At 33.3% G+C, this 26,584-nt stretch overlaps 1 protein-coding gene across 1 annotated transcript in view; it reads right to left on the reverse strand.

Moving 5' to 3' along the window:
- The window catches only part of ELOVL4 (ELOVL fatty acid elongase 4), a 55,584-nt gene that overhangs the window by 13,955 nt on the left and 15,045 nt on the right, over window positions 1–26,584 (reverse strand). Inside the window, exons 2-3 of the mRNA XM_072642668.1 lie at window positions 12,600–12,787; window positions 10,182–10,262 (exon numbers count right to left, since the gene is read on the reverse strand). Of these exons, the coding sequence (XP_072498769.1) occupies window positions 10,182–10,262; window positions 12,600–12,787 (269 nt within the window). The remainder of the gene's footprint in view (window positions 1–10,181; window positions 10,263–12,599; window positions 12,788–26,584) is intronic.

Below are 26,584 nucleotides of genomic sequence, written 5' to 3' on the forward strand. Positions count from 1 at the left end.
AGTGTTGGGCCATAGGGAAGTTCAGATAAGTATAGCTAGGTGAGAAACGAGATAGCTAGCCTGAGTATTCTCCTTAAATTGAAGTTCTCTGAGGGGCTCTCCACGCTATACCCTCTAGTTTCTCCAATCAGAGGAATGAGGGAGTTTAAAGGGGTAAGAGGTGCTGAAGCAGTGTGAGTTCCAGGGTTGATGCAATCTTGTAGGATGATAAAGCAGATAAGCATGAGTCTCTATATAGTCTAGAGGAGTTTGGCCTATCTCATTTTTTATTCTCAATGATAATTTCAACACCTTTTTTGTCATTTTCTTCTATGCCTACCTTTGCATTAAAAATTATTAAGTATCACAGAATATGTTGATTTAATTTGGAGGACTTAACCTAGTTCCTCATAGAATTTCCCTACCTCATAATCTTTTTAAGGAGATATAAATTTTAAAAAGTTGCTATTATTTTCATAGTAATATTTTGTCAATGCATAGTACAAGCCCTACAACAAGAGATAATCAAATATCCCATGAAATTATGCTATTTGTTGCCTCTACATGGAATAAAATCAACTCCACCAGTTCTCATTTACTTCTCGAAAGAGAACTCTTGTGAGTTGTCTTTCCCTTTAGTTGCAACTTACGTCTTCTGGTTTCACTGATGGTGAGAATGTCAAAATTAATAGCACTTCATTTTCTCCAGTAGTGTGTCAATTATTCTCTGAACAAGTATTTCACATTTAGAGAACCAACAGTTGTTAATGGTTACATATAGTAGAAATATTGTGATTCTTAGCATCCGTTGCCCCTTTTGCACCATAATGCCAAAATAATTGGGAAGACAAAACAAAACAGAAGGAAGTAGCTGCATAGAAATGAAGGTCATTTTATATTTTTCCTTGCTTCATGGGATGCCATGGTCAAAGATTTGGATAAGCTGTAATTCATTAGTCTCATCCTAGTATACTACAGTAAATATTTTCCAAGTTGTGGATATGATCCTTGTTAAATAACGTAGGGTGTTTTTTTCTCCATCTTGCATTAAGCCCTATTAAGGCACCAGATGGTACAGAAAGATTACATTATAGTCTAAGATTAAGGGTCTAGTGAGAGGTGACCTCTGCAATATTTTTAATTTTTTAAATGAAACAAAATATAAACTTTTCTGAAAGAAAATATTGTAATAAAATATTATTTTTCCTGTCAAGTGCTTATAACTTTAAGTAGATGATGCAATATGGAAAGAACATAAAGTAAACATTAAGAGATTTTAAACTAGTACGTAAGTAAAATCTGTTTTTATCCTCTGGCTATTTAGGAGCTTGACACAGATTCTTTCACATTCAGGCTTAAGTGTTTAGATTTGTAAGGTCTCATGTATTATGTTTACATTTGTTTTATATAAATAATTCTTTGTTTGAAAACAGTTAAAATTTAAAGTACAAAAAATATAAGTCATTATATGAAATCAGAGAAAAATATCTATTCAGGGCTCAGGATTACTTACTGTAGAGTTTAAATGCTTGAAATATTCATGAAAATGGTTAGGGGAGGAGGCTTTAAACAAACTAGTTACAGTAAATCTATACTTTAAAAATTCCCAACATCACATTATTTAAATGATCATTTGTCATAAATAAGCACTGTACAGATGATAATGTCTCCTGATCTATTGTTATACTCTTGTATGATAGTGGACTACCCCTATCTAAAATGAGTAAGTCCTATATTTGTTTGTACACTATTCTCAGAAGCACTAAATAGACTAGGGAAGTAAAAAAAATTATTTGATTGGTCACAGTTATTGAAATGATTTCCACAATTATTCTGTGAGCAAAATTAATTCTATTTTGTTTAAGTAAATAAACTGTAATCACTATATATCTTTGAATAGTCAACATTTATATTTTAAAGAATTCATTATAGTATCATAATAGTCTCCTTTTAAGGTTTTTAACATAAAATGCTTTAAGAAATTAAATGATATCAATGCTTTGCTAGTGTATTTATGGCTAACAATATGTAAATTTGGTTTAAGGTAATTCTAATCTCTATGAATGTCAGACAACCCAATAATCCTATTAAATTAGTAATCTTCCTTCTTGGGAAGTTCCCAGTACAACATGAAAGTAAAAAAAAAAAAATGGTTTCTGACATAAAATATGATGTTTAACATGCGTCTGGTTTCAGGGGTGGGGAATCTGTGGTTTCAAGGTCACATGTGACCTTCTAGGTCCTTGGGTACAGCCTTTTGATTGAGTTCAAGTTTTACAGAATAAATCCTTTTATTAAGGGAATTTGTTCTGTGAAGTTTGGATTCAGTCAAGGCATTGCACTTGAGGACCTAGAGGGCCATGTGTGGCCTCAAGGCCACAGGTTCCCCACCCCTGGTATGGTGCTCAGTAACTTAAAAGATGATGCAATCTAAAGTGTCTCAATTAATTTTCATATTTGTTCACGCATTCATTCAATTAATATTTATTCAGAGCTTATTATTGTCAAAATGCTTAACATCATGGGGGATATAAAAAATGCGGGAGTTTGTGATCTAGTTGACAGTCTAGAAGGTCTAAACTACATGATAAATTCTTATATAGTAATCAAACAATTAAACTAAATAATTAAATTTAATATAACAGGTATATAACTTCCATGTTTGTCTCCTAAACATTCTTCTCTTCACTTGTGTATAATTTATAATTATTTCATTGTTCTTTTCTTTCTTTTCTCTTTTTTTCTGTCATTATTTACCAACTCTTCCCCACTCCCAAATAAAAGCCCTCTCTTGCAACAAATAAATATAATCAAGCAAAACAAATCTTCAACTTGGTCATATCTGGAAATAGCTCGCTCTAGAACTCTAGCCCTTCACCTCTCTGCCAAGAGATGGGAATAGGTTTCATCACAAATCTTCTGAAGTCATGATTGCTCACTACATTGATCAAAGTTAAATATTTCAAAGTTGCTTTCCTTTATATTATCATAGTCACTGCATAAATTGTTCTCTTGATTTTGGTCATTTCGATGCATATCAGTTCACTCAAGCCTTTCCCAGGTTTTTCTGAATTCATCTTGTTTGTCATTTCTTACAGCACAATGTTCCATTATATTACTATCTCAAAATTTGTCTAGTCATTCCCTAATATTATATAAACTTTCCCCCAGTTATTTGTTACAACAACAACTAAAGTGCAATAAATATTTTTCTATACATAACCCCTTGGCCCCTGTTATGTTTTTATCTCTTTTGAGTAATAGGGTATGCACAAATTAGTGAGTATCATTGCACCTTGCTATTCAGAATAGTTTGACCATTATACAGCTTCACCAACAGGGAATCAGGGTGCCTGTCTTACCATTAGGAGCCCCCTCTACCTAACAAATGCTACTTTCCTGTTTTGTCATTTTTGCCAGTCTTATAAGATTGAGTTAGAGTTGTTTAAAATTGTATTTAAAAGCATTCATTTAGAGCCAGATGGAACCTTGGAAATCTACTAATCCAATCCCCTTTTTCACAATTGAGGGAATTGCTTGTTTTGTTGCTGACATTAAACATTTTTTCATTTGAAAACAGTCTTGTTTATATCCTTTGACCAATTATCTACTGATCTTTTCAGAAAAAACTCTCATTCTTATTACTTGCAAAGTAATTTTTCTGTAGATCTTGGATATCAGATGTTTATCAGAGAAATTTGCTACAAATATTTCCCTAAAATTGTTTCTCTTTTAATCATAATTGTACTAATTGTCCTGGTAAAAAAGTTTTTCAATTTTATACACATTAAATAGTCCATTTTGCATTTTACAATGATCCCATCCTCCGGTTTTGTTAACTATTCTTTCCCTATGTGTTTGTCCTTCGTTCTCAAAGAGGACCACTACATCAAGATGACACATGACTTGTAGTTGACTCTGCTATTTGTAGTTGTGAAAGCTTTCTCCTCCCCTTCTCCTCCAGTTTGTTTATGATCTAACTTTTTTTTAAATTTAGAACATATGCCTATTTGGAGCTCATTTTGGTACATGGTGTGAGACACTGGTCTAAATCTAATCTCTGCGAGAATGCTTTCTAGTTTTAGCAGCAATTTTTGTTGAATACAGAATTCTTATCTCAGGAGTTGAAACCCTTGAACTCATTGCACACTATATTAAAGATATTTAATTGCTCCTGGGTCTTGCTTTCCTATAGGTAGCTAGCTAGGTGGCACAGTAAATAAAGTGCCAGGTTTGGAGTCAGGAAGACCTGAGTTCAAATCTGGTCTCAGACAGTTCCTAGCTGTGTGACCCTGGGCAAGTCACTTAAGCCTGTTTGCCTCAGTTTCCTCATCTGTGAAATGAGCAGAAGCAAACTGCAAACCAACAAAATTCACAAAAAGTTAGACATGACTGAAATAACTCAACAGCTTGCTTCCCTAGTCTGTTAGGCAGAGTGACTTTTTCATTTTCTTATATGCTCTTCCACTTTATTTTTTTCTATTTAACAGTATTTTACTCAATTACATATCAAGACAATTTTTAGCATTCATTTTTACAAGGTATTGAGTTCCAAATTTTTCTCCCTTCTTTCCCTGTTCTTTTTAAAATGGTAGGTAATTTGATATAGATTTTAGATGTGCTATCATGTAAAACACATTTCCACATTCATCACAGTTGTGAAAGAAACAGAGCAAAAGGAAAACAGACTATGAAAAAGAATAAAATATGTGGAAAAAAATATGCTTAGATTTGCATTCAGGGCCCATGAGTTCTTTTTTTTTGGATGTGGATACCATTTTCCATCATGAGTCCTTTGTACTTGTCTTAGATCATTGTGCTGTTAAGAAGAACTGAGTCATTCATAGTTTGATCATCACTCAATGTTGCTGATACTGTGTATTATGTTTCCAGGTTCTGCTCATTTCATTTTGTATCAGTTCATATAAGTCTTTCCATGTATCTGCCTGTTCATCATTTCTTATTGCACAATAGTATTTGATTATATTCATATATCATAGCCTGTTTACCTATTCCTCAATTGATGGGTTTCCTCTCTATTTCCAGTATTTTGCCACCATGAAAAGGGCTGCTATTATTATTTTTTGCAAATGTAGATCCTTTTCCCTTTTTTCATGAACCTCCTGGTAGTGGTACTACTGGATCAAAGGGTATGCACAGTTTGGTTGCCCTTTGGGTACAGTTCTAAATTGCTCCGGAATGGTTGGACCAGTTCACAACTCCACCAACAGTGCATTAGTGTCCAAATTTTCCTACATTCTCTCCAATATATATCATTTTCCTTTTTTTTTTTGTCATATTAATCAAACTGACAGGTGTGAGGTGGTACCCCAGGGTTGTTTTTATTTGCATTTCTCTAATCAAAAGTGATTCAGAGTACTTCTTCATATGCCTTTTGATAGTTTTGATTTCTTCATTGGAAAACTGCCTGTTCATATCCTTTGACCATTTATCAACTGGGAAATGGCTTGTATTCTTACAAATTTGACTTAGTTCTTTATACATTTCGGAAATGAGGCCTTTATCAGAGACATTTGATATAAAGATTGCTTCCCAGCTTTCTGCTTTCCTTCTAATCTTGGTTCCATTGGTTTTATTTGCACAAAAGGCTTTTAATTTAACATCATCAAAATTATCTATTTTATATTTCATAATGTTCTCTATCTCTTTTTTGGTCATGACATTTAGCTGTAAATCACTTAATTTCTTCTTCAAGAATTTGGATGTTATACCACTTAATGCATATGTTTTGTATTGATTTATCATCTATTGTACCTTTTAGCAAAATGTAGCATCCTTATCTTTTTTATTAGGTCTATTTTTGCTTTTATTCTGTCTGAGATCAGGATTGCTACCTCTGATTTTTTTTTATTTCACCTGAAGCTTAATAGATTCTGCTCCAACCTCTTACCTTTGCTCTGTGTGTGTCTCTCTGCTTCAAGTGTTTCTTGTAAACAACTTATCGCAGGATTCTGCTATTTCTTTTTTATGAGATTTCATCCTATTCACATTCACAGTTATGATTACTATGTATTTCCCTCCCTCCTATTTTTCTTCCTGTTTATTCTCTCTCTCTTTTCACTCTTTCCCTCCTTGACAGTGCCATGCTCGTGTCTACCATGTCCTCTCTCTTCTGTCAGTCCTTTCCTTTTTAAAATCAAGTTATCTAATAGTTGTTCTACTTCATTAATTTCCCCCCCAAAAAAACCCCAGCTCCTACCTTTATTTGTAAATACAATGGTTTTTTTGCTTTCTATTCTATTAACCTCTTCTTTGACTTTCAAAGTTTCTATTTTTGTGTATAGTCTTGATTTGTTACTTTTCTAGTTTGATTATTTCCATGCCAATTCATTTATCTATTTTTTCTTTATTTTCATATTTGGAAATATATTTTTCACTGACTGCTTTGACTATATCCCAAAAGTTGTGGTACATTTCATTGTTGTCATTTTCTTTGATAAAATTATTTACCATTATTATGAGTTGTTCTTTGACCTCTACATTCATTACAACTATGCTATTTAATCTTCCTTTAATTTTAAATCTATTCCACAAATACTCATTATATTTTTTATCATGTTGAGGTCAGTAAAAGACTTATTAACTATTTCTCCATTTAGGCATACCAAAGACAAAAATGACACAGTCTCTCCCTGACGTAGGTGTTACCGTAGATAGAGTACAGGACCTTGAGTTAGGAAAACCTGGATTTAAATCCTGCCTCAGACACCTACTATTTGTGTGACCCTAGGCAAGTCACTTAACCACTGTCTACTACAGTTTCATCATCTGAAAAATGGAGATAATAATAGTACCAACTTTATAATGTTGTTGTGAAAATAAACTGAGATCACATGGTAAAGAAGCATTTTGAAAAAATGCTAGCTATTATTATAATTATTATTATTACATAATAGACAAAATTACTTGTATGCTTTACATTATTATTTCTGTAGAAATATATCCTCCCATTTGAAGGTGGAGGAAGTATAGATAGGGGATTTGGCCTCAAAAGATAAAATTTGACAGCAAAACAGTAACTTTCCAACAAAACACAAGCAACACTCTGAATCATCTAAATAACTTCACTGAAAATATGATACTAGGCATTTAAGTAACTACCAGTAAGATACTGTGGGGTATAGGACTAATCTAAGGGTTCATGTTGGGGGTAAGGAAGGGGATGATAAAAGAAGAGGTACATTTCATGATCATTGCTTTGAATAATTCCTGTCCTTATAAAATTCTCCACTTCTGTCCCTTTGATTTAAGAACTTCTTTTAAAAATTTTTTTAGTATTTATGTTTTGGGGAAAACATAATGCTGCACACAAATGCTCACAGTAAAGGTTGACTTTCCCTCAGAAATTGAAGTAGGGGCAAGGAAGGCTCTCATCAGGATCTAAGTTCTTTTTACTGCTAGAATTACACTACAAGAATCTTCTTTCCAATAGCTACTTAAACAAGAACTAATTAATGCCTACCAGATTATAATAGAAACTTTTTGTTGTTTGTTGTTGTTATTTTACCTCAGTCCTTAAATAGACTCAGGGAAGACTGCTTGATTGCAACTACAGGAAAGAGAAGAAGCTAAAAAACAAATGGAAACATAAGCAAGAAGGCCACCAAAAAAGCAAGATCACAGTTCTAAAGAAAGTTTTCTTTATAAGCTTGCCTACCCAAGGGAAATTTATTCATGTACCATCATTCAATATGACCACAAACAGGGACTGCTTTTAAAATGTACCTAAAAAATCATGCATTGTATAAATCAACTCCTTAATTTTATACATTTAATATTCCAAGTAAGGCTGATAATTGAAGCATAAAACTAGTATTATTGTGACTCCTACTCATTGCTCTATGACAGTATTGCCTTCCACTCCCCAAACAAACAATGCATTAAGTTCCTCAAGGAAGAACCCACTTATTCTACTTAGTTTGGTATAACACAAAGTTCTACCACCATAGGGTTGGAGAGAGAGCAGGTTGTCAGATAAGTGTTTGCTGAACTGAATAATTCATTACTGATCTTTTACTTGAGAAAAATGGAAATCTTATCTTACTAATGTATATGATGCTCAATTCAATAAATAGTCACTAAGTTCCTAACAAGTACCCTTCTGTACTGTGCTAGGTGCTGGGGACAGAAAGACAAAATGAAAAATTATACTTGATTTCAAGGAGTTTAAATTCAACAAGGTGTAATATGATAGAAATTCTTCATTTCCATAATGGTAGATGTAATGAGAAGAGTACTGGATTTGGAGTCAAAGAACTTGGATGCCAATCCCAAGTGACTGACCCAAATCACTTCTTTTCTTTGAAATTTTGTTTACTCATCAGCAACTAGGTGTTCTAAGAACCTTTCCAACTCTAGATCCTATAGCCTAAGTTCTGAAACATACCTAAGCTGTACAACAATTATTTAGAATTTGCTTTATAAACAAAAATGTGATCTACTAGCATCTTCCAAGAGTGACACAAGACCAATTAAAGAAAAACAATTTTTTCTTCAGAACTTTGACTACCAAAGGTCTTCACACCTCTTAAAATGTAAAAACTTACCTAATGGACAAGGTAAATGACTCTTTAAATCACCATGTTTAAAGAGAATCTGCCCTAATCCAATTAATTTCTTGATTGCACACAGCACGGTGCCAACATCTATTTACAGTTACCATTCAGCAAGCAATGCAAATAATTCCGTTCCTTCAATTATCATAATAATTGTACTTAAAAATTTAATGCATTATTTTGAAAACATAAATGCTAATGAGATATTCAAGTCTCTTTGTTTAACAAATAGGAAAGAAATAAAAGGTATGTTGCTTGATTTTGTTCACAAAAATAACAGTAAATGAAATACTTCAGAACTTTGCCAATACCTGGCAAAAACAATAAAACAGAATTTGATTGTCTGCCCAAAAGAAAGAAAAGATTAAGTTTTGTTTAGCATTATAATGCTGATTTTTTTTTAAATAGGTTCATTGCTTGGCTTGGATCAGTGAATCTTCACCAGGATCATAATGTGTTGTTGATGGAGACGTTTTATCAAAGAAACCCATGAAATACATTAATTTGTAGTGACTTCTAAAAGTTGGCTTTTACAGGACACTATAACATTATTGTAGAAGACAAAACTTACAGAATTACTTCAAATGTAGGGTTATACTAATTGTTTAATTTAATTAATATCATTGTTTTGGATATATTTCTTTTTCAAACACATATGAAGTAATATTTTTTGGCTAGGTAACAACAAAAACAAAGAAATTACCTGCCTAATCCCATTCTAGGCCTTGTAATAACATTTTTAATGGCATAGATATAAAAATTAGTAAATAAAAAAGGAATAATTATACTAACTTGCTTCAATCTCTACAGTTTTTTACTATGTGTATTTTAGAGAATCAGCACTGAGTAGAGGACAGAGGACTGGATTCACAGAAAGAAGAAGAAGAAACTATATTAAAGCATTGTTTCTGACCTTTACTAGGTAATGTGACCACAGTCAGGTCATTTAATCTCTGAATGGCCCAGGCAACTCCACAACATTGTAAATTACAGAGATGAATTGCAGATCAGTGATACAAGTTCCACACATCAATGAAATCACAGGTCTGGACCACAAACACATATAATTTATGAACATGAATAAGCCTGAATAATTTTAAATGGTTTGCAGTAAAGAATTTAACTATTTTATCAATATGCTTTGGGTTGGAGAATGCTGATTTGTTTTCAATTGTATGTACTTAGTAATGACTGTATGACCAGTTAGCTCATTATATAATTCTCTCAAGGACTACATATTTTCTTTAGACTTTACCAGACACAAGACCTACTAACAATGCTCAAGCCTTTCCATCAAAACTCTACTTAACTGTCCCTTCCAATACTTCAAAATCTTTTTCTCACCAATAAAACCAACTACAAAAAAGTTCAAAGGATAATCAATGAAAAACAACACTTGTCAAGTGATAAACTCCAGGCATTATAAATATAGCTTTTAGTATATGCTTAGAACCATATGTATACACATATATATGTAAAAATATGACTGATTACTTAGAGCAATATAGGCACTGTTGAAATAGAAATTCACTATAACATTAAAATGTTTTTCATAGGTTGCTGACTATAAATTTAGTTCTTTTACTTACAACTATTACTGATCAATAATACTTTCAATATACTTACCCTAACTTCATTCACATCATCTGAATAATCCACACTCTGGCAAATATAGCTATATCCTGCAGCAGTTGATGCCAAAAATAGCTAGAAAAAAAGAAGTATATAGGTTAAAATTTTAACAGAAAAGCATTTTAATATATGTAATAATTTTAAAATGTTTGTATTTAAAATATGGATATTTACTTTAAGGGATAAAGATGCCAAATATTTAAACATATGTACATACACACAAATATAAATTTAAGAGTAAAGAAAAAAGGCAGATAGATACATAGCGAACTTGTGTTCTAGCTTCTAGCAGGTAAAAAAAATGCTTCAAGGTTGGGAATACAGAGGAGAAAGTTCTAGGTTACTTACAATAAATTCCACAGTGGGCCAGGAAACACAAGACCCTGATAGGAAATAACAAATCGTGGTGGTAGAAAGGGAAGTAAATGTGTCTAATTTATTTTTGTGTTTCCACTAGTGACTAACACAGTGCTCTTTCAATCTACAGTAGATGCTTAATTAGAGCTTAGTTTGTAGACTTTGAAGATCAGTCTCTTGGATTGCAAATGACTCATAAATTTACATATGCAGCACTCACCACTCTCCTGACCTCAAGTTCTACATTTCTAACTGCTGGCTAGACATTTTCATTTCAAACTCAAAATGTCCAAATAGAACTCATTTCCCTTTCCCCCCTCCCATTTTCAACCGACTCCTAATGTTTTTATTTTTGTCTAGGGCACAAGTATTATTTTAGTAACCAAGATTGCAACCTAGGAATCATCCTCAATACTTTCTCTGTCATTTATTCTCCATATTCAATCAGTTAGCAAATATTGCAAATTTTACCTTCACAATATCTCTTAATCTGTCCCCTTTTCTCTCTCTATAGATCCTCATTCAGACTTCTCACCAAAGAAGGTAGGTAGGTGATACAGTAGCTTGGAGTCAGGACAGATATGAGTTCAGACCTAGTCTCAGATATGCTATGTGGCCCTGGCCAAGTCAGTTTCCTCATTTGTGAAATGGGGACACCAATCAACTACCTCCCATGTTGTGAAGACCATATGAGAAAATATTTATAAAGCACTTAGCATACCACCTGGCACATAGTAAATGCTATATAAATGTTACTATTATCTTTATTACACTGTTCAATAACTTCTGAATTGGTTCTCTTGCTTCTGGTCTCTTCCTTTTCCAATTCCAAATCCACTCAACTGCAAATTGATATCCTTTGCTCAAAGCTCAGCTCATGTGTCATTTCCTAAAAGGGAGTGTTTCTTAATATTAAGCATAATGTTAATAATGATTATATTTTGTGATATGAACAGTTCCATAACACATAATTTCTGAACTTTGGTTTAGTCTTTTGTAAAATGAGAATGGTTAAACTAGGTGAACTCCTAAAGTTCTTCTTTCCCACTTCTAATTTGTGATTCTATGATGATGATCCGAACTCTCCTTCATTCCTAGACTTTTTGTACTATTACCATAACCATATCAATTCGTACAGTCACTCAGTCGAGAAGCACCTACTATGGTTGTGTCTGGAGTCAGACAACACAAGTCACATCAGTTCCCTCCCTGATAAGCACTTAAAATGTAAACTTCCTTAGTTATTTAATTTGTGAAAAGCTTCATATCCTATTTTATCGCATTATATTAAAGCTTAAATATTTACATTTGCAAGAACTGTTTTTGTTTCCTTCCTTTATGTCTGTTTTCCTTGTTTCCTTAGTAACACTAAACAATTTTAGAATACCACTAGCTAAAGCACCATTAAAAATTTTCAGATACTATTTTATTTTTGATAGACAAGGAAAGTCACAAGAAATTCTGAGTACACACACTCATTGCAATTGTTTGTGCTCCCTCCACTCATATTACTTGGTAATTATTTTGTACATTTGAATATTACTTTTCCCCCAGTAGACTAAAAGTTCACGGAAGGCAAAGATCATTTCATTTTTTTCTTTGTATCCCCACCACCAAGCACAATAGGCTTAAGAAGTGATTGTGGAATTAATCAGCTAAACTGAAGACAGGCCAATTTTCTGAGATCTTTTGCAATTCTGAGGTTCTATGATCCTGTTTGAATAGAACACTGTGCCAGAAGAGATAAGAAAAAAAAAAGTAAAATATGTCCTTCTTTCATGGAACTTATAATCCAGGAGGGAGTAAAGATGCCAACATAGGTTGTCAGAATACCCAATATTAGATAATGCCTCAGGGAGATATAAAACAAAGTACTATGTGAGGTCATTATTGACTAAGGGAGATCAGGGAAGAGCTAAGAATGTTCAGGATATTAGACTAACTTTAACAGCAGAAAACAATTATCCTCAGATACAAGCAAGCAGCTAATTAGATTTTTACAAGATAAATTTCTCTAGCCACTGGGGTTATTATATAGATACCTAGTAAACATACCTCTCTGAAGATAAACATGTTAAGTAAAACCATTCCAAAATTATAGACAATTAACACTAAACGCATCTGGAAGGGTTCTCTGTTCTTCATCCATTTGGGTCCCAGCCACACAAAGAGGAGATAGAGAGTACTTATACATAATGTAGGCCATGGAGATTGCATGAGAGGCCAGTTTTCAACACGTTTATCTGGGAAAAGAACAAAAATGAAAAATTAGTTTAAAACTTGGTAAAGTTACACTATTATTATAAAGTCTCAAGCTATTTAATGAAACCAAATAAAATCATCTTGTTACTAAACTATAGTGAGTTTTAGTAAAGTACTGTACAATATTTAAAGTCTCACATCTCAAGAATGTTAATCCTAAAGTGATAAGGCTTTCGAGTCATTGGTGAGTTTATCCTGTCTTCTCATGTGATCAAAATCACTTGAGATTCACTGGCATTTTTTCTAATGATACTACATGGCTGGAACTCATGGAATATCACAATCTCTTTAGAAGTAAGATTACAAAGAGGTATAGAGAAGCAAGAGAAAGGTGTAAATATACTATAACATATTACCAATAACTTGTGTACAAGAAGCATTGTAAAGTGTATCATCTAGTAGATATGATTAGAAAAAGAGGTAGGTTAATCATATTTAATAGGCAGTTTAAGTACAGCACTGATACACAAGGGATGTTAAAAGACTGAAAGATGGACTTCCCAAAGTTCTTATGAAAATCAGGTCAAATGAGACAATAGGTGCAAAGCACTTCGCAAATCTTAAAGCATAATATAAATGACATCTATTTATTATTATCTAGGGTGGCATTTTTAAACCTTTTTTTTTGAGTCATGGACCCATCTGGCACTGAGTTAAAGCCTACAATGCAAGAAATGCCTAGGATTATGAAAGAAACCAATTATGCAACTACAAATCAAAATATATCTCTCTTCCCCTTCTCAACTAAATTTCTTGAAAAATCCATCTACATCTGGTGCTTCCATTTCCAATCCTCTCACTTGATTCTAAACCTGCCATCTAGCTTTTGATTTTATCACTCAACTCAAAATTTTATTTCCAAAGTCACCCAATGATTTCTTCATGCCAAATTTAATGCCCTCTTCTCAGTCCTCATCTTTTTTTTTATCCTGTGAAGCATTAAACAATACTGACCATCTCCTGGACACTCTCCCCTGTCTAGGTTTTCATGACTGCTTTCTTTTGGTTCTCGTCTGCTCCTTCTCAATTTCTTTTGTTGGATCTTTACCCATGTCCTGCCCACTAACAATAGGTTTATGCCAAGACTGTCATGGACCCTCTTCTTCCTTTTCTCTAGATTCTCTCAGTTGGTGATTTCATTAGTTCTAATAAGTTCAATAACCATATCTATGTAGATGATGCCCAGACCTGTTTATTCAATTCTAGTCTCCCTCCTGAACTCTGATTTCATAATATGAACTACCTATTAGACATTTTGAATTGACTGTCTTAGAAATACCTCAAACTCGATATGTACAGAACAGAAGTTATTATCTTTCCCCCCAACTCTATCACTCTTCTGAACATCCTTATTGCTTTCAAGGGCATTACCATCTTCCCAGTCATCTAGGTTCAAAACTTCTGTGTCATCCTCAATTCTTCACTCTATAATACCCCACATACCCAATCAGCCACTAAATCTCATAATTCCTTTCTGTACCACATCTCTTAAATGTCCCCTTCTCTCTACTCAATGCAGCCTTCACCCTAGTTCAGGCTGTCATTGCATTTCATTTGAAAAATTTTAATAGCCTTCTAACTGGTCTCCCTTATTCATTTCTCCTTGCTCCAAACCATCCTACACAGAGATGCCGAAATGATTCTCCTAAGTTGTAAATCTTAGTAGGTCCCTCTTTCTCTTACTCAATAAAATCCAGTTGTTCCTTATGACCTACAGGATCAAATATCAAGTCCTTTATTTGGGAATTAGAACTCTTTACAATCTGGCTTTGTCCTATCTTCCCAGATTTCTGTTCTCCATGCCAGCCATAAGAGCCTACTTGTTCTTCCTTTCACAGAACATTCCATTTCCTGCCTCCATGCCTCTGCAGTGACTCTTCTGCATACCCTGAATGCTCTTCCTCTCCACTTGTAACTCTGAGAATCCCCCTGCTATCTTTAAAGCTCATTTCAAATATCATCACCTACAGGAGACTTTTCCTGGTCTAACAGATGCTAAGGATATCCCCTCTAGAGTTATCTTCCAACTATTCTGTACTTATCTTGAAGGTACTGATATATATATATACATATATATATATATACATACATATGTATATATATATATATATATATACATATATATATATACATACATATGTATATATATATGTATATAGTCTCATTAAAATATAAGCTTTTTGAGGGTAGGGGCTATTTATGCTCTGTCTTTGTATCTCCAGAGCTTAGCACAGTGCTTGGCACATAGTAAGTGCTTAATAAATGCTTGTTGCTAGACTGATCTAAGTTGTACATGCCACTTTGGTTTTTTTGTCTGTGAAATTATTTTACAAGATGTAACTTAGGTCTTTTATTTTGGTGGGGGCAAGAGAAAACAATTGTAGCACAATAGCATGTATATTTTTTATGATTTGTGCAGAAAATCCATAACAAGAGACTATTTCTGCATTGTGCCTGAAACTGAAAAAGTAAAACGATCCTTAGACATTCCTATTGCTATTTTGGCAAACATTCTTTTCTAAAGTGCAATTTTAATCTTCAAGAGGTAGCATACCATAGTAAACAGAACCAAGAAGACCTGAATTCAAATCTTATTTCTGACACATAGTTCTAGTGAAAGAGTCATACTGTAGATTTTGCTTTGCATAAGCCAACTCCCTAAGATTATTAGTTAGAGAGAATGTGTCAACCTGAATCAGTAGAATTTTCCTCATTTGGGAGTTCCTTATGCTATTAAAATCACAAGTCCAGTCTCTATCCTTAATGCCCAATGACAAGTTTAAGAAATTTTGCTACTATAAAAGCTTATAATTATAAATTTTGCTTAGTTTTTCTTATTTCAGTCAGTTTTCATAAAATTCATATTTTGGCTTTTTTTTTCACCATTTGCTATCAGGATTAGATGTAATTTTCAAGAAATGTTCTCATTTTATTTTTGTTTTTTTAATAGAAGGACTTAAGATGATTTCATACTATACTTAGAAGAGATGGGGAAATGCCTAAAACTTCCACTGTTATATTAATGTTATTCCTTTGTACAATGTACCACGATCTCTCATTATACCCTCCTATAATATTGTACATGGCGCATTTATATACTCCTTGCCAGTCATTAATGCTTTGCATATTTGAGAAGTTTTTAATTAAGCAGATATATGGGTCACTACTCTAGCCCTAAGATCAAGAGTAACCATATCCCTGTCTATCTTTGCTTTCCATTTACTTTCTGAGAACAGATTTTTTAGATTTAGAGCTATGAGTACAGTCTTCCTGGCAATTGAGGCCTCAAGAGGCTAAGGATGTTGCTTAAGATTAAACAGGTAGTAAGACAGGCAAAATTTGAATTCAGGTCATAAGATTGCAAATACAGACTTCTTCCTACTGTGCCCCACTGTCAGATCCCCGGTGAATACTATACAACATTTGAGATTAGTGTAGAATAGATTCTTAGTCAAGTTGAACTAGTTAACCTCTGAGGTCCCTTACAAATCTGATATTATACGACCTTTAAATTACAGAAAGTAAGAATATTCCATTTCTTAGCCTTTTCTTAGAATCCAGCCTACAGGAAGTGAATTTTTAATAACTGCGTAAAATTTAAGCCAAGAGCATGATTTCTAAAATATTGGCATATTTTATTGAGACAATATTTTCAAAATATATTGGGATATAGTTCCTTAAGTCAGAATATTTTAAACCTCCCTCTTCCCTTATACATTGTGCCTACCATGGTGCCTTACTCATAGGAGAAACTTATTTTTTTAAATGAATGTAAAGTATTAACTCCTTTCAAATACTTTAAGGTATATTAATGCTGTCAGTATATGAAATTAAATGGAAAATAAGCCAAGGGGTGATGTGATGGTATAAAATGCAAATAGAAGATGTAGACTCCAGGCAAAGTTAATAAAAGTCAAAAAACTTCTGCTATGTCCAAAACATAATCAAGGTGGGACAGAGATTTTTAAAAGAATAGCAAATAATAAGAGGGAGCATGAAGGTACGATAATAGTAACTTAATTTTATTATGAAAATCACGTTTATCTTCAAACCAATTTGGAGTAATTAAGATCAAAACTCTACAAATAAATAACTAATAGAGGAACTCACACATAAGATACATAATTCCCTTATCCTTTTGTAGCATTAAAGTAGTTGGTTGTGTGATGAAATTTCAGGAAAAAAAATAAAATAGGGGAAAAGGAGGAGAAATTGCAACTTCCTTATTTTTCCTATTTTTTTCCAGTGGTGATTAATCTAATTTTGCTGCATTTTCTTCTTCAGAGCCAATTATTCCACAACTGTAATAACACAATTTGAAAAACAAAAACAACAATTTTTACAACATGAAAACATTAAAGATATAAACCCACAAACAACTAAAGAGCTGCTCTATCTTGGGGGTGCTACGCTAACCTATTCTTGTTTGTAAGCCATAGGGCAAGGACTATTTTTTCCATGCATTTTATACAAGCAGTAATGATACAACTTACAGACACAATAAATAATTTATGCAGCAAACAGAAAAGTTCTTGATCTAAAGCAAAATTCTAATTTCTGCGCATGTGTATTATTTACTTGTCACAAGATGCAGAATTCCAACTGACAGCTTGCACTTCTACTTCTCAAACTCACTTTAATTGTTTAAAAAGTTCCTCAAAACCTATCTCCTCCAATTAATGGAAAGCAAAGTGAAGAGAAATAATTCAATCCAAGTTTTTAAATAAAATATACTTGCAAAGTAGAGAACAAGTAAGAATTCTCATCCTACTACGTATGATTTATAATCCTGACACAGACTAAAAAGTACTCCTGAATTCTTTAAGATTGTAAAGGCTAAAAAAATGGACTATCACATAGGGAGAAAAAGAAGTAAGAAAAATTTAGGACAATGGTATAGACAAAAAGCAGAAGGAAAGATTGAAAAAAAGGAAAAAGAAGGATGAAGAGGTGCTGAAAAAGCAGAAAGAGCATTCAAGTGGGCTCAAAGCAGGTGATCTTGTGCAGGTCACAGCCTTTCTGAGATTCAATTTCTCCCATTGTGTCAAAAAAGGGTGGGTTGGATTGGATTAGGGATTCTTCCAGGTCTATAATCCAATGACTGAAAAGTTTACAATGAACAGAAGAATGAATGGATAGGAAGTGAGAAAACAGGGTAAAGAAAACAGACAGTTTTAAAAGAACTATAATTCATTGTTCATATTAGTCTTTTCCACCAAATACTTGTGGCCCTCCATGTCACAGTGGAAAAGAAAACTATTTGAAGCCAAAGGAACTGGGGTCCTAGTTTTGCCTTTTACAACCACTGTAAACTCAGGTAAGTCACAACATATTCAGTCTTAGTTTCCTCATCTGTAAATTGAGACGGTCGGAGCTTTTTGGCCCCTTCCGGTTTGAAATCTATGAAACGCTTCCTTTTTGATCTCCTAAGTGCTTTGCTACAACTTTCTTACATCCTGTGCCCAGCAAAAATATACTCTGATCAAACCTATAAATATGCTGTCTATACACTGTTAGCAACCTGAGTTTGAAATCAAGGTAGCAAATATTTATTGAGTACCTTCTGTGCGCCCAAGGAGTTCTGTATTCTTTTGTCTTAAACAATATAAATATATTTATTATCCCTGGTTTCCATGCTCTCCCCAGGAAAAAGTACTCATAAGTAAGTGAATTTTAAAAACAAATAAGTTCTTACTAAGTACCAAGTGTGAGTGTGTTTGTCCTTCACTGCTGAAGAAGACCATGCCATCAGAAATGATGACATGACTTGCACTTGACTTTGTTTTGAGTGAGGGAGGGCTATGCAGGTCACCAGCCTCACTTCTCCTCCAGAGCCATCTGAATCCAGTGACCAGATATTCATCAGGATGACTGGAGATGAACCAGGATGAGGCAGTTGGGGTTAAGTGACTTGTCACACAGCTCGTGAGTGTCAAGTGTCTGAGGTGAGATTTGAACTCAGGTTCTCCTGACTCCTACACTCATGCTCTATCCATTGCCATGCTAACTAAATACTGAGGACAGAAACAGAAAAGCAAAGATAGCTTTCAAGGACCTTACATTCTAATAAGGAAAGACAATTCACATAGGGGAATCTTGCCTGAGAGGTATATTTTGATTTGGAAAGTTAGAGAGATTGTAAGAGGACATACAAGGGAGAAGATTGACATATGGAGCCCCCTTGTCAGGTTGTTATATACTCAATTTATTTATCTTCTCAACATTCGTTTAGCATGTATATAACTGAAGCACTATGATGTTCACAGCATTAACTTCTAGGTCTCCTTCCACATAATCTAAACCTAAAACATCTTACACTTTCTCCAATTTAGTGGTTCTTAAACATTTTTTGTGTCATAGACCCTATTTCACAGTCTGGTGAAGCTTCTGAACCTCCTCTTGGAAAAAAATGTTTTTAAATACATAAGATAAGGGAAATAAAGATATAACTTTTTCCCATTCAAGTTCACAGGCCCCTTGAAATCTCTCCACTTACACCCAACGGGTCGATTCACTGCAAGTAAAGAACCCGTTTCAATCAATAACGAGTTCTTCAAATCTCACCCTTTCAATTAATTGAAAGTAAGGTGATAACCATTTCTTCCTAAATCACCATCATCTGCTTGGACACAGATTAAGTTTCATTATATAGAAACTTCTGCACGCAATTTTCCAAATCTCTTTAGGGTCTTTGTCTTTTATAGGTTTACTTAAAATAGTATTTCCACTTAGAATGGAAATTTCATGAGGGATAAGATCAGGTCTCTTTACCCTGGTGAATATAATATTCTTACTGAGCATCATGTATATATGAACACTTAGAAACTAATTTTAGGGATTGCAGAGTAGTTCATGATGACTTATGATCACTGTAGAGTTAATCAGTGGTTCCCCACACTTTAAGATATGATCTTGAATCAACATCAAAAAATTTTTTATCATACTTACATATGAGAGCACATTTATTATTATTAGTCTCTGGTTAAGAAAAGATACAATGAAAAAACTATAATGAATTAAGGAATGCTTTAAAGTGAATGTATTTTATTAATGACAACAACTATATAGACTTGAAAATGGTAATAACCATGTACATGCACTTCTACTGATTCAGTGTACAAGATGGTTACGCTAAATATTTTTCTAGGATTAAATAAAAATCAAAGGCACTATAGAGTTGTGAACAGAGAGTTGACTTTGAAGCTAAGAAGACCTGAGATCAAGCCCAGTCTCTGATTCATTTTGGCTATGTGACCCTGGTCATTTAATCTCTCAGTACTCTAGGCAACTCTCTAAGACTCTAAGTTGCATAGAGATAGGAAGTTTCCTTATCTGGGAATTTCCTAGACCAATAAATCATGGATCTAGTCCCTGTTCCTATTAAAAAAATCAAAGTGACAGTGTTTAGGGTGCATATGGATTCTTCAATAGTTTCATAGTTACTGAGAGATCTGCAGCCCTCAAATTGGGAACTACTGGATCAAACTTAAACCAATAACTACAAATACAATTATTTATTTACTAGAAAGGTGGCATGTACAGACTTGGAATCAAGTGATCCGTACTCCTGATCTGTCACTTACTAGCTTTGTGAGTAAGCAAGTTGCTTAATCTCTTTATGCCCTAGTTCTCTTATCCATATAGAGGTAAATAATAATTACTCCAGAGAGTTGTAGGGACCAAAGTAAGAATGTGTGCATATATGTGTTTTGACAAACATCATCACTATCATTATTAGTTCACTATATTTCAGTAGACAACTAAAATATTGCTACCTATTTATATAACATTATAGCTTGATATTTTAATTACTTATGACTTTCAGCACATATTGAAAGCTAAATAAAGGTATATCATTTTTTTCTTTTTTAATTCTTATTAAAAATTTAATTAATTTGTTTTCAGTTTTTAACAATCACTTCCATAAGTCTTAAATTTTCTCCCCCTCCTTCCCCGAGATGGTCTGTAATCTTTTATGGGTTCTACACATACATTTTTACTAAACACATTTTCACATTAGTCATGTTGCGTAGAAGAATTACAATGAATGGGAGAAACTATGAGAAAAAAACAAAACAAAACATAACATAACACAAGAAAATAGTCTGCTTCATTCTGTGTTCTGATTCCATAGTTCTTTCTCGGATGTGGACGGCATTTTGCCTCAAGAGTCCTTTGGGAATGTTTTAGATCTTTGTATTTCTGTGAAAGACTTAGTCTATCAGAAACAGTCTTTGCATACTGTGGCTGTTACTGTGTATATATAATGTTCTCTTGGTTCTGCTCATTTTACTCAGCATAAGTTCATTGAAGTCTTTCCATGTTTTTCTGAAGTCTGACTGTTCATCATTTCTTATAGCACAATAGTTTTCCATTACATTCACACATCACAACTTGTTCAGCCATTCCACAATTGATGGGCATCCCCTCAATTTGTAGTTCTTGGCCACCACAAAAAGAGCTGCAATAAATATTTTTGGTATATGTGGGCCCTTTTCTCATTTTTTTTGCTCTCTTTGGGATACAGCCCTAGAAGAAATAATGCTGGGTCAAAAGGTATGCACATTTTTGTAGCCCTTTGGACATAGTTCCAAATTGCTCTCCAGAATGGTTGGATCAGCTCACAGCTCCACCAACAATGAATTAGTGTTCCAACTCTCTCACATCTTCTCCAACATTTATCATCTTCCTATTTTATCATGTTAGCCAATCTGATAGGTGTAATGTGGTACCTCAGAGTTGTTTTGATTTGCATCTCTCTGATTAATAGTGACTCAGAGCATTTTTTCATATGACTATAGATAGCTTTAATTTCTTCCTCTGAAAACAGCCTGCTCATATCCTTTGACCATTTATCAACTGGGCAATGACTTATAGTCTTGTAAATTTGACTCAGTTCCCTATATTTTAGAAATGAGGCCTTTATCACAGACATTAGTTGTAAAAATTCTTTCCCAGTTTTCTGCTTCCCTACTAATCTTGGTTGCATTGGCTTTGTTTGTGCAAAAACTTCAATTTCGTGTAATCAAAATTATCCATTTTGTACTTTGTAATATTCCCTATCTCTTGTTTGGTCATAAACTTCTCCATTCTCCATAAATGTGACAAATACACTATCCCTTGATTCCTTAACTTCTTTATAGTACCAGCCTTTATACCTAGATCATGTATACATTTGGACTTTATTCTTGTGTATGGTGTCAGGCTTTGGTCTATGCCCAGTTTCCACCACACTATTACCCAGTTTTCCCAGCAGTTTTTGTCAGACAGTGAGTTCTTATCCCAGAAGCTGCAGTCCTTGGGTTTATCAAACAGTACTACTATATTCATTGACTACTGGGTCTTGAGTACCTAACCTATTCCACTGATCTACTCCTCTATTTCTTAGCTGGTACCAAGTGGTTTTGATGATTGTTGCTAGGTATATCTTTTTAATGAAAGAAACTTAAATGAAATTTTTTAAAATTTAAATAAAGTATAGCTCAAAGCTAAGCTTTAAAAATGATTTATAGTACTTCATATAACGGGTAATACATTCTTGGGCCATTTAAAGTAGTTTTAGGATATACATTCCTAAAGGAATTTTTCAACATCTCAGTTTCATAGCATTAAGCAGAAAAATGTCCTAAAGCTAAATTGGAATAAAAATCATGAATTAAATATTTTACATTGTAAACTTCACAAATCCAAATTAAATATTAAGGAAATCCATGTAGGAAATGTCTCCTAAAAATGCTTTTGCGTGATAACCAATTTAGATGTGAAAAGCTAATTAATCACAGATTTCTAATCTTATTTTGCCCTGTTTTTATAAATTATAATTCTTCCACTTGTTTAGATTTAGATTAGAACATTTCTCAGTGTTTTCTCTTTTACTTTTCTGCTAGCATTTGAATCTGTATGATATAAATCTTCACAAGTGTTACAATGTATGCTTTCATATACATGTTATCCCAAAAGTGTTACTTCAGTTTAAAACTCTTAAAGCTTAAAATTGCACTAAGGTTTTTGGTATACCCTGCATAGCCACATACACACATGCACACAATGCTCACATGTTGCCTTCACTGTGAAAAGAACAATTAAAAAAATTCTTACAGATATCCTCTGTGACACTGAATTATGGAAAACCAATAATCTCTGAAGAAAGAATTAAAGTTGACCCAAAGGTCAATAAAAAGATACAGGGAGGGGAAGGTTATAAATAAACTTCAACATATTACTAATGGTGATATGTGCTCAAAAGTTGTCATAAAATATTTTTGTAATAGTAAAAACTGACAACAAAATAGAGGTACCTATAAATTCATTTCAATTTTACCAAGCAATGATTGCTCAAAAGAATATCTGAATAAATTGTGGCATATATTTGATGAAAAGTTTTGTCCAAAAAAGGACAAATATGAGAATTTAAGATTAATACAGGATGAAAGTAAATAGAAACCAAAGAATTATGTATATGACTATGATAACGTAAGTGAAATCAGCATGAAAAGGCATAGAAGATATGTTTCAGAGAATGTATAGTAGTAGGCTAATCATATTATAAGAGAAAAGGAATGAAAACTTCTTCACTCATATCCATGTAACAAGCAAATAACAAACCCAGAAATAAAACCCTGGATGTCATAATTACTAATCTAGTTATTTTCACATCCTTCTTTTACAATAATAAGAACTGATTCCAATACAACATTTAAGGACTAACAAAGCATTTTTTACACATTATCTAATTGAATATTCACAACTTGGTTTAGAGAAGATAAAGGACTTCTAGCATGAAAGGTGAGATTCAAACACAGGAATCACTTGACTCTCAAGTTACAAAAGCTCTCATACTTCCCTGTCTCTATATTACATAGATACTATGATATAGTCTGTTTTAAAGGAGGAGAAAATTCACATTAATTTCTTTATGACTGCCAAGTACCTTGACTGAAATTATGTTCAGTATTTTTGCAAATTATGTTAATGACAGCTATTAGTCATGCTCCTTGATGGAGAGTACAAAGGAAAAGAGACCAAGCAATGCTGTAATGGATGACAGAACCTGGCATCAGAAGGTTTGGGCTCAAAATATATTATTATTACTTTTAGCTGTGTGATCATAAGCAAATCACTTAATTTCTCTGTTCTTTAGTTTCTTCATCTGTAAAAAAAGGAATAATAATAGCTGACATATATATAATACACATATATATGTATATATGTATGTATGTATGTGTGTGTATATATATAGCCATAACTCCTCTCCTGAACTCCAGTACCAGGTCTTCCACCTCAATGTCCCATTAATCGTTCAATCTCAACATGTTGTAAAACTGAACTCATTCCTCCTACAAATATTTTTATCTCTGTTGAAGGCACCATTACTCTCAGTCATTCAAATTTTTAACCTTAGAGCCAAATCTATAATTCTTCCCTATCCTTCATCCTCATAACTTCCAGGTATTACTATTCTCTCCTTCTTCAAATACTCATTGAGCTTTATCTGATTTGTTCTTTACTTTACTCTTTAATCTTGTAGTGTTGTTCATGTATACCTCTGAAGGTAAGTTTACTGAAGACAGACTCTTCCTTTTTGTCTTTGTATTCCTAGTACCTTGTCTTCTGTAAATATTTAACTGGATTTAAGCTATGGTAGCTCATTCAACTTAAAGAAAATAGTGACGGTAAAGCCTTTTATAAATCATAAAACATTATGTAAATGTTATTTCTTATTATAATTAGAAAGAGATATTACCTAAAAAGAAGGCATAGTAAAAAAAAAACTAGCCATTTGTTAATTCTCTCTGAATTTGAACAGTTACAAAATAAAATATTAACCATTTGTGACTTGCTTTATAAAAACATCCATGTCAGTAATTGCAAAATAACTGTTTCCACAAGCAAACTAGATATCACCACACATTTCTTTCTCAAAGGATTTTATTTGATTATAATTTTTCTTTATTACTCTTTTTCCCCAAATACACAACTTGACCTCTATAAATGAGTGCTATTCAAGATGTATCTTATAGGCTATAACAAAATGAATGTGAGAAAGAAAAGCCATTCTTCCTGAGTTAAACAAGAAAGTAGAAATTGAACAAAATCAAATTAGAAGGTAAACTGAGAATCCAGTTACACAAAGAAACCAAACTTTCATTCTTACCTCAATTGTTATACTGAGTGAACATGATCAAAGACATTAGAAGATGAGCTACAGAAAATGGCTCTGTATCCCTAGTACCTTGTACAGATATACCATAGAGAGCCTTAAGATAGCACTTGGAACCTCAAAAATCCAGGGTAGCCTACTGACCCAGTATGAGATGAAACAGGACTGACCTTTCCATCTAATCTGGGCAGAATCAGACCCTGGCACAAAATCCTAATTAGGGAATTTGGAGAGATAGAGTAAACTAAAGAAGATACTAACTACTATTGAAAATTATTATATACCTAGAATTCCCCACAAAGAAAGAGACACCACTTTGTAACAATTGCAAGCAGAGACTCAAAGGGGAAACAATGGATTTTCCACAATGACTACGTGACAACCTAGAAGAAATAAAACAGGGGATAAAAAAAGGAAGTAAAAGTTCTGAAGCAAAGAAATGGTTGGAAAATAAAGAGTTTAGGATAAAAAGTGGTAAGCCAATCCAAGAAAGAGATTCCCTCAAAACTGAAACACATCATACAAATCAATGATTCTATGAGATACCAAGAAATATCTCAACAAAATCAAAAGACTGAAAACTTAAAAAAAAAAAAAAAGTAAGATATCTGATATCAAAAACAACTGATTCAAAGAACAGATCAAGGAGAGATTTTTTAAGAATCACTGGACTCCCTTAAAACCATGATTTTTTGTTGTTTTTAAGCCTGGAACTATATTTCAAGAAATCATAAACAGTTAGTTAGTGCGGTGGATAGAGTGCTGGCCCTGGAGTCTGGGGAACCTAAGTTCTAATCTAGCCTCAGATGTTTACTAGCTGTGTGACCCTGGGCAAGTCACTTATGCCTTCCCTGCCCCCCCAAAAATAGAAATCATAAATAAAAACTGCCTAAATCTCTTGGAATCAAATGACAAAATAAAGACAGGAAGAATCTACCAATCATCTCTAGAAAAAAAAGTTCTAGGAATGTCATAGCCAAAATCTAGACCTCCCAGGTCAAAGGAAAAAAAAATTTGTAAATACTCAGAAAGAAACAGTTCAAGTTTCAATAAGCTATAATCAAGATGACATAAGACCTGGAACATTCACTAAAAATGAAAAGGCATCTTAGAATACAAAATTCCAAAAGGCATGACACACAGGCTTACAAACCAAAATAGTTTAGGCTGCAAAAATGAATATAATTTCAAAGGTGGGTAAAAGAGAGGATTTTGAAGTATTTCTGATGAAAAGACCAAAGTTGAATAGAAACTTTGATGGTCAATATTAAAATCATACTGATCACATACTTTATTGCCAAAGGTGGATAAGCTTTATACAGTCAGTTACAAGACCTGGTGTTGACTGTGGCTTAGATCATGAGCTTCTTATTGCAAAAGTCAGTCTTAAATAGAAAAAGTAGGGAAATCCATTAAACTTTATTGGTATGACCTAAATAACATCCCTTATAATTATGAAGTGAAAGTGAAGGATAGATTTAAGGGATTAGATCTGGCAGTTAGAGTGCCCGAAGAATTATGGACAGAGGTTCACTATATTGTGCAGCAATAAAAACATCCCAAAGGAAAAGAAGAGCAAGAAAGCAAAATGGTTGTCTGATGAGGCTTTACAAATAGC

This window comes from Notamacropus eugenii, chromosome 2, assembly GCF_028372415.1.
Source record: "Notamacropus eugenii isolate mMacEug1 chromosome 2, mMacEug1.pri_v2, whole genome shotgun sequence".
NCBI classification, from domain to species: domain Eukaryota; kingdom Metazoa; phylum Chordata; class Mammalia; order Diprotodontia; family Macropodidae; genus Notamacropus; species Notamacropus eugenii.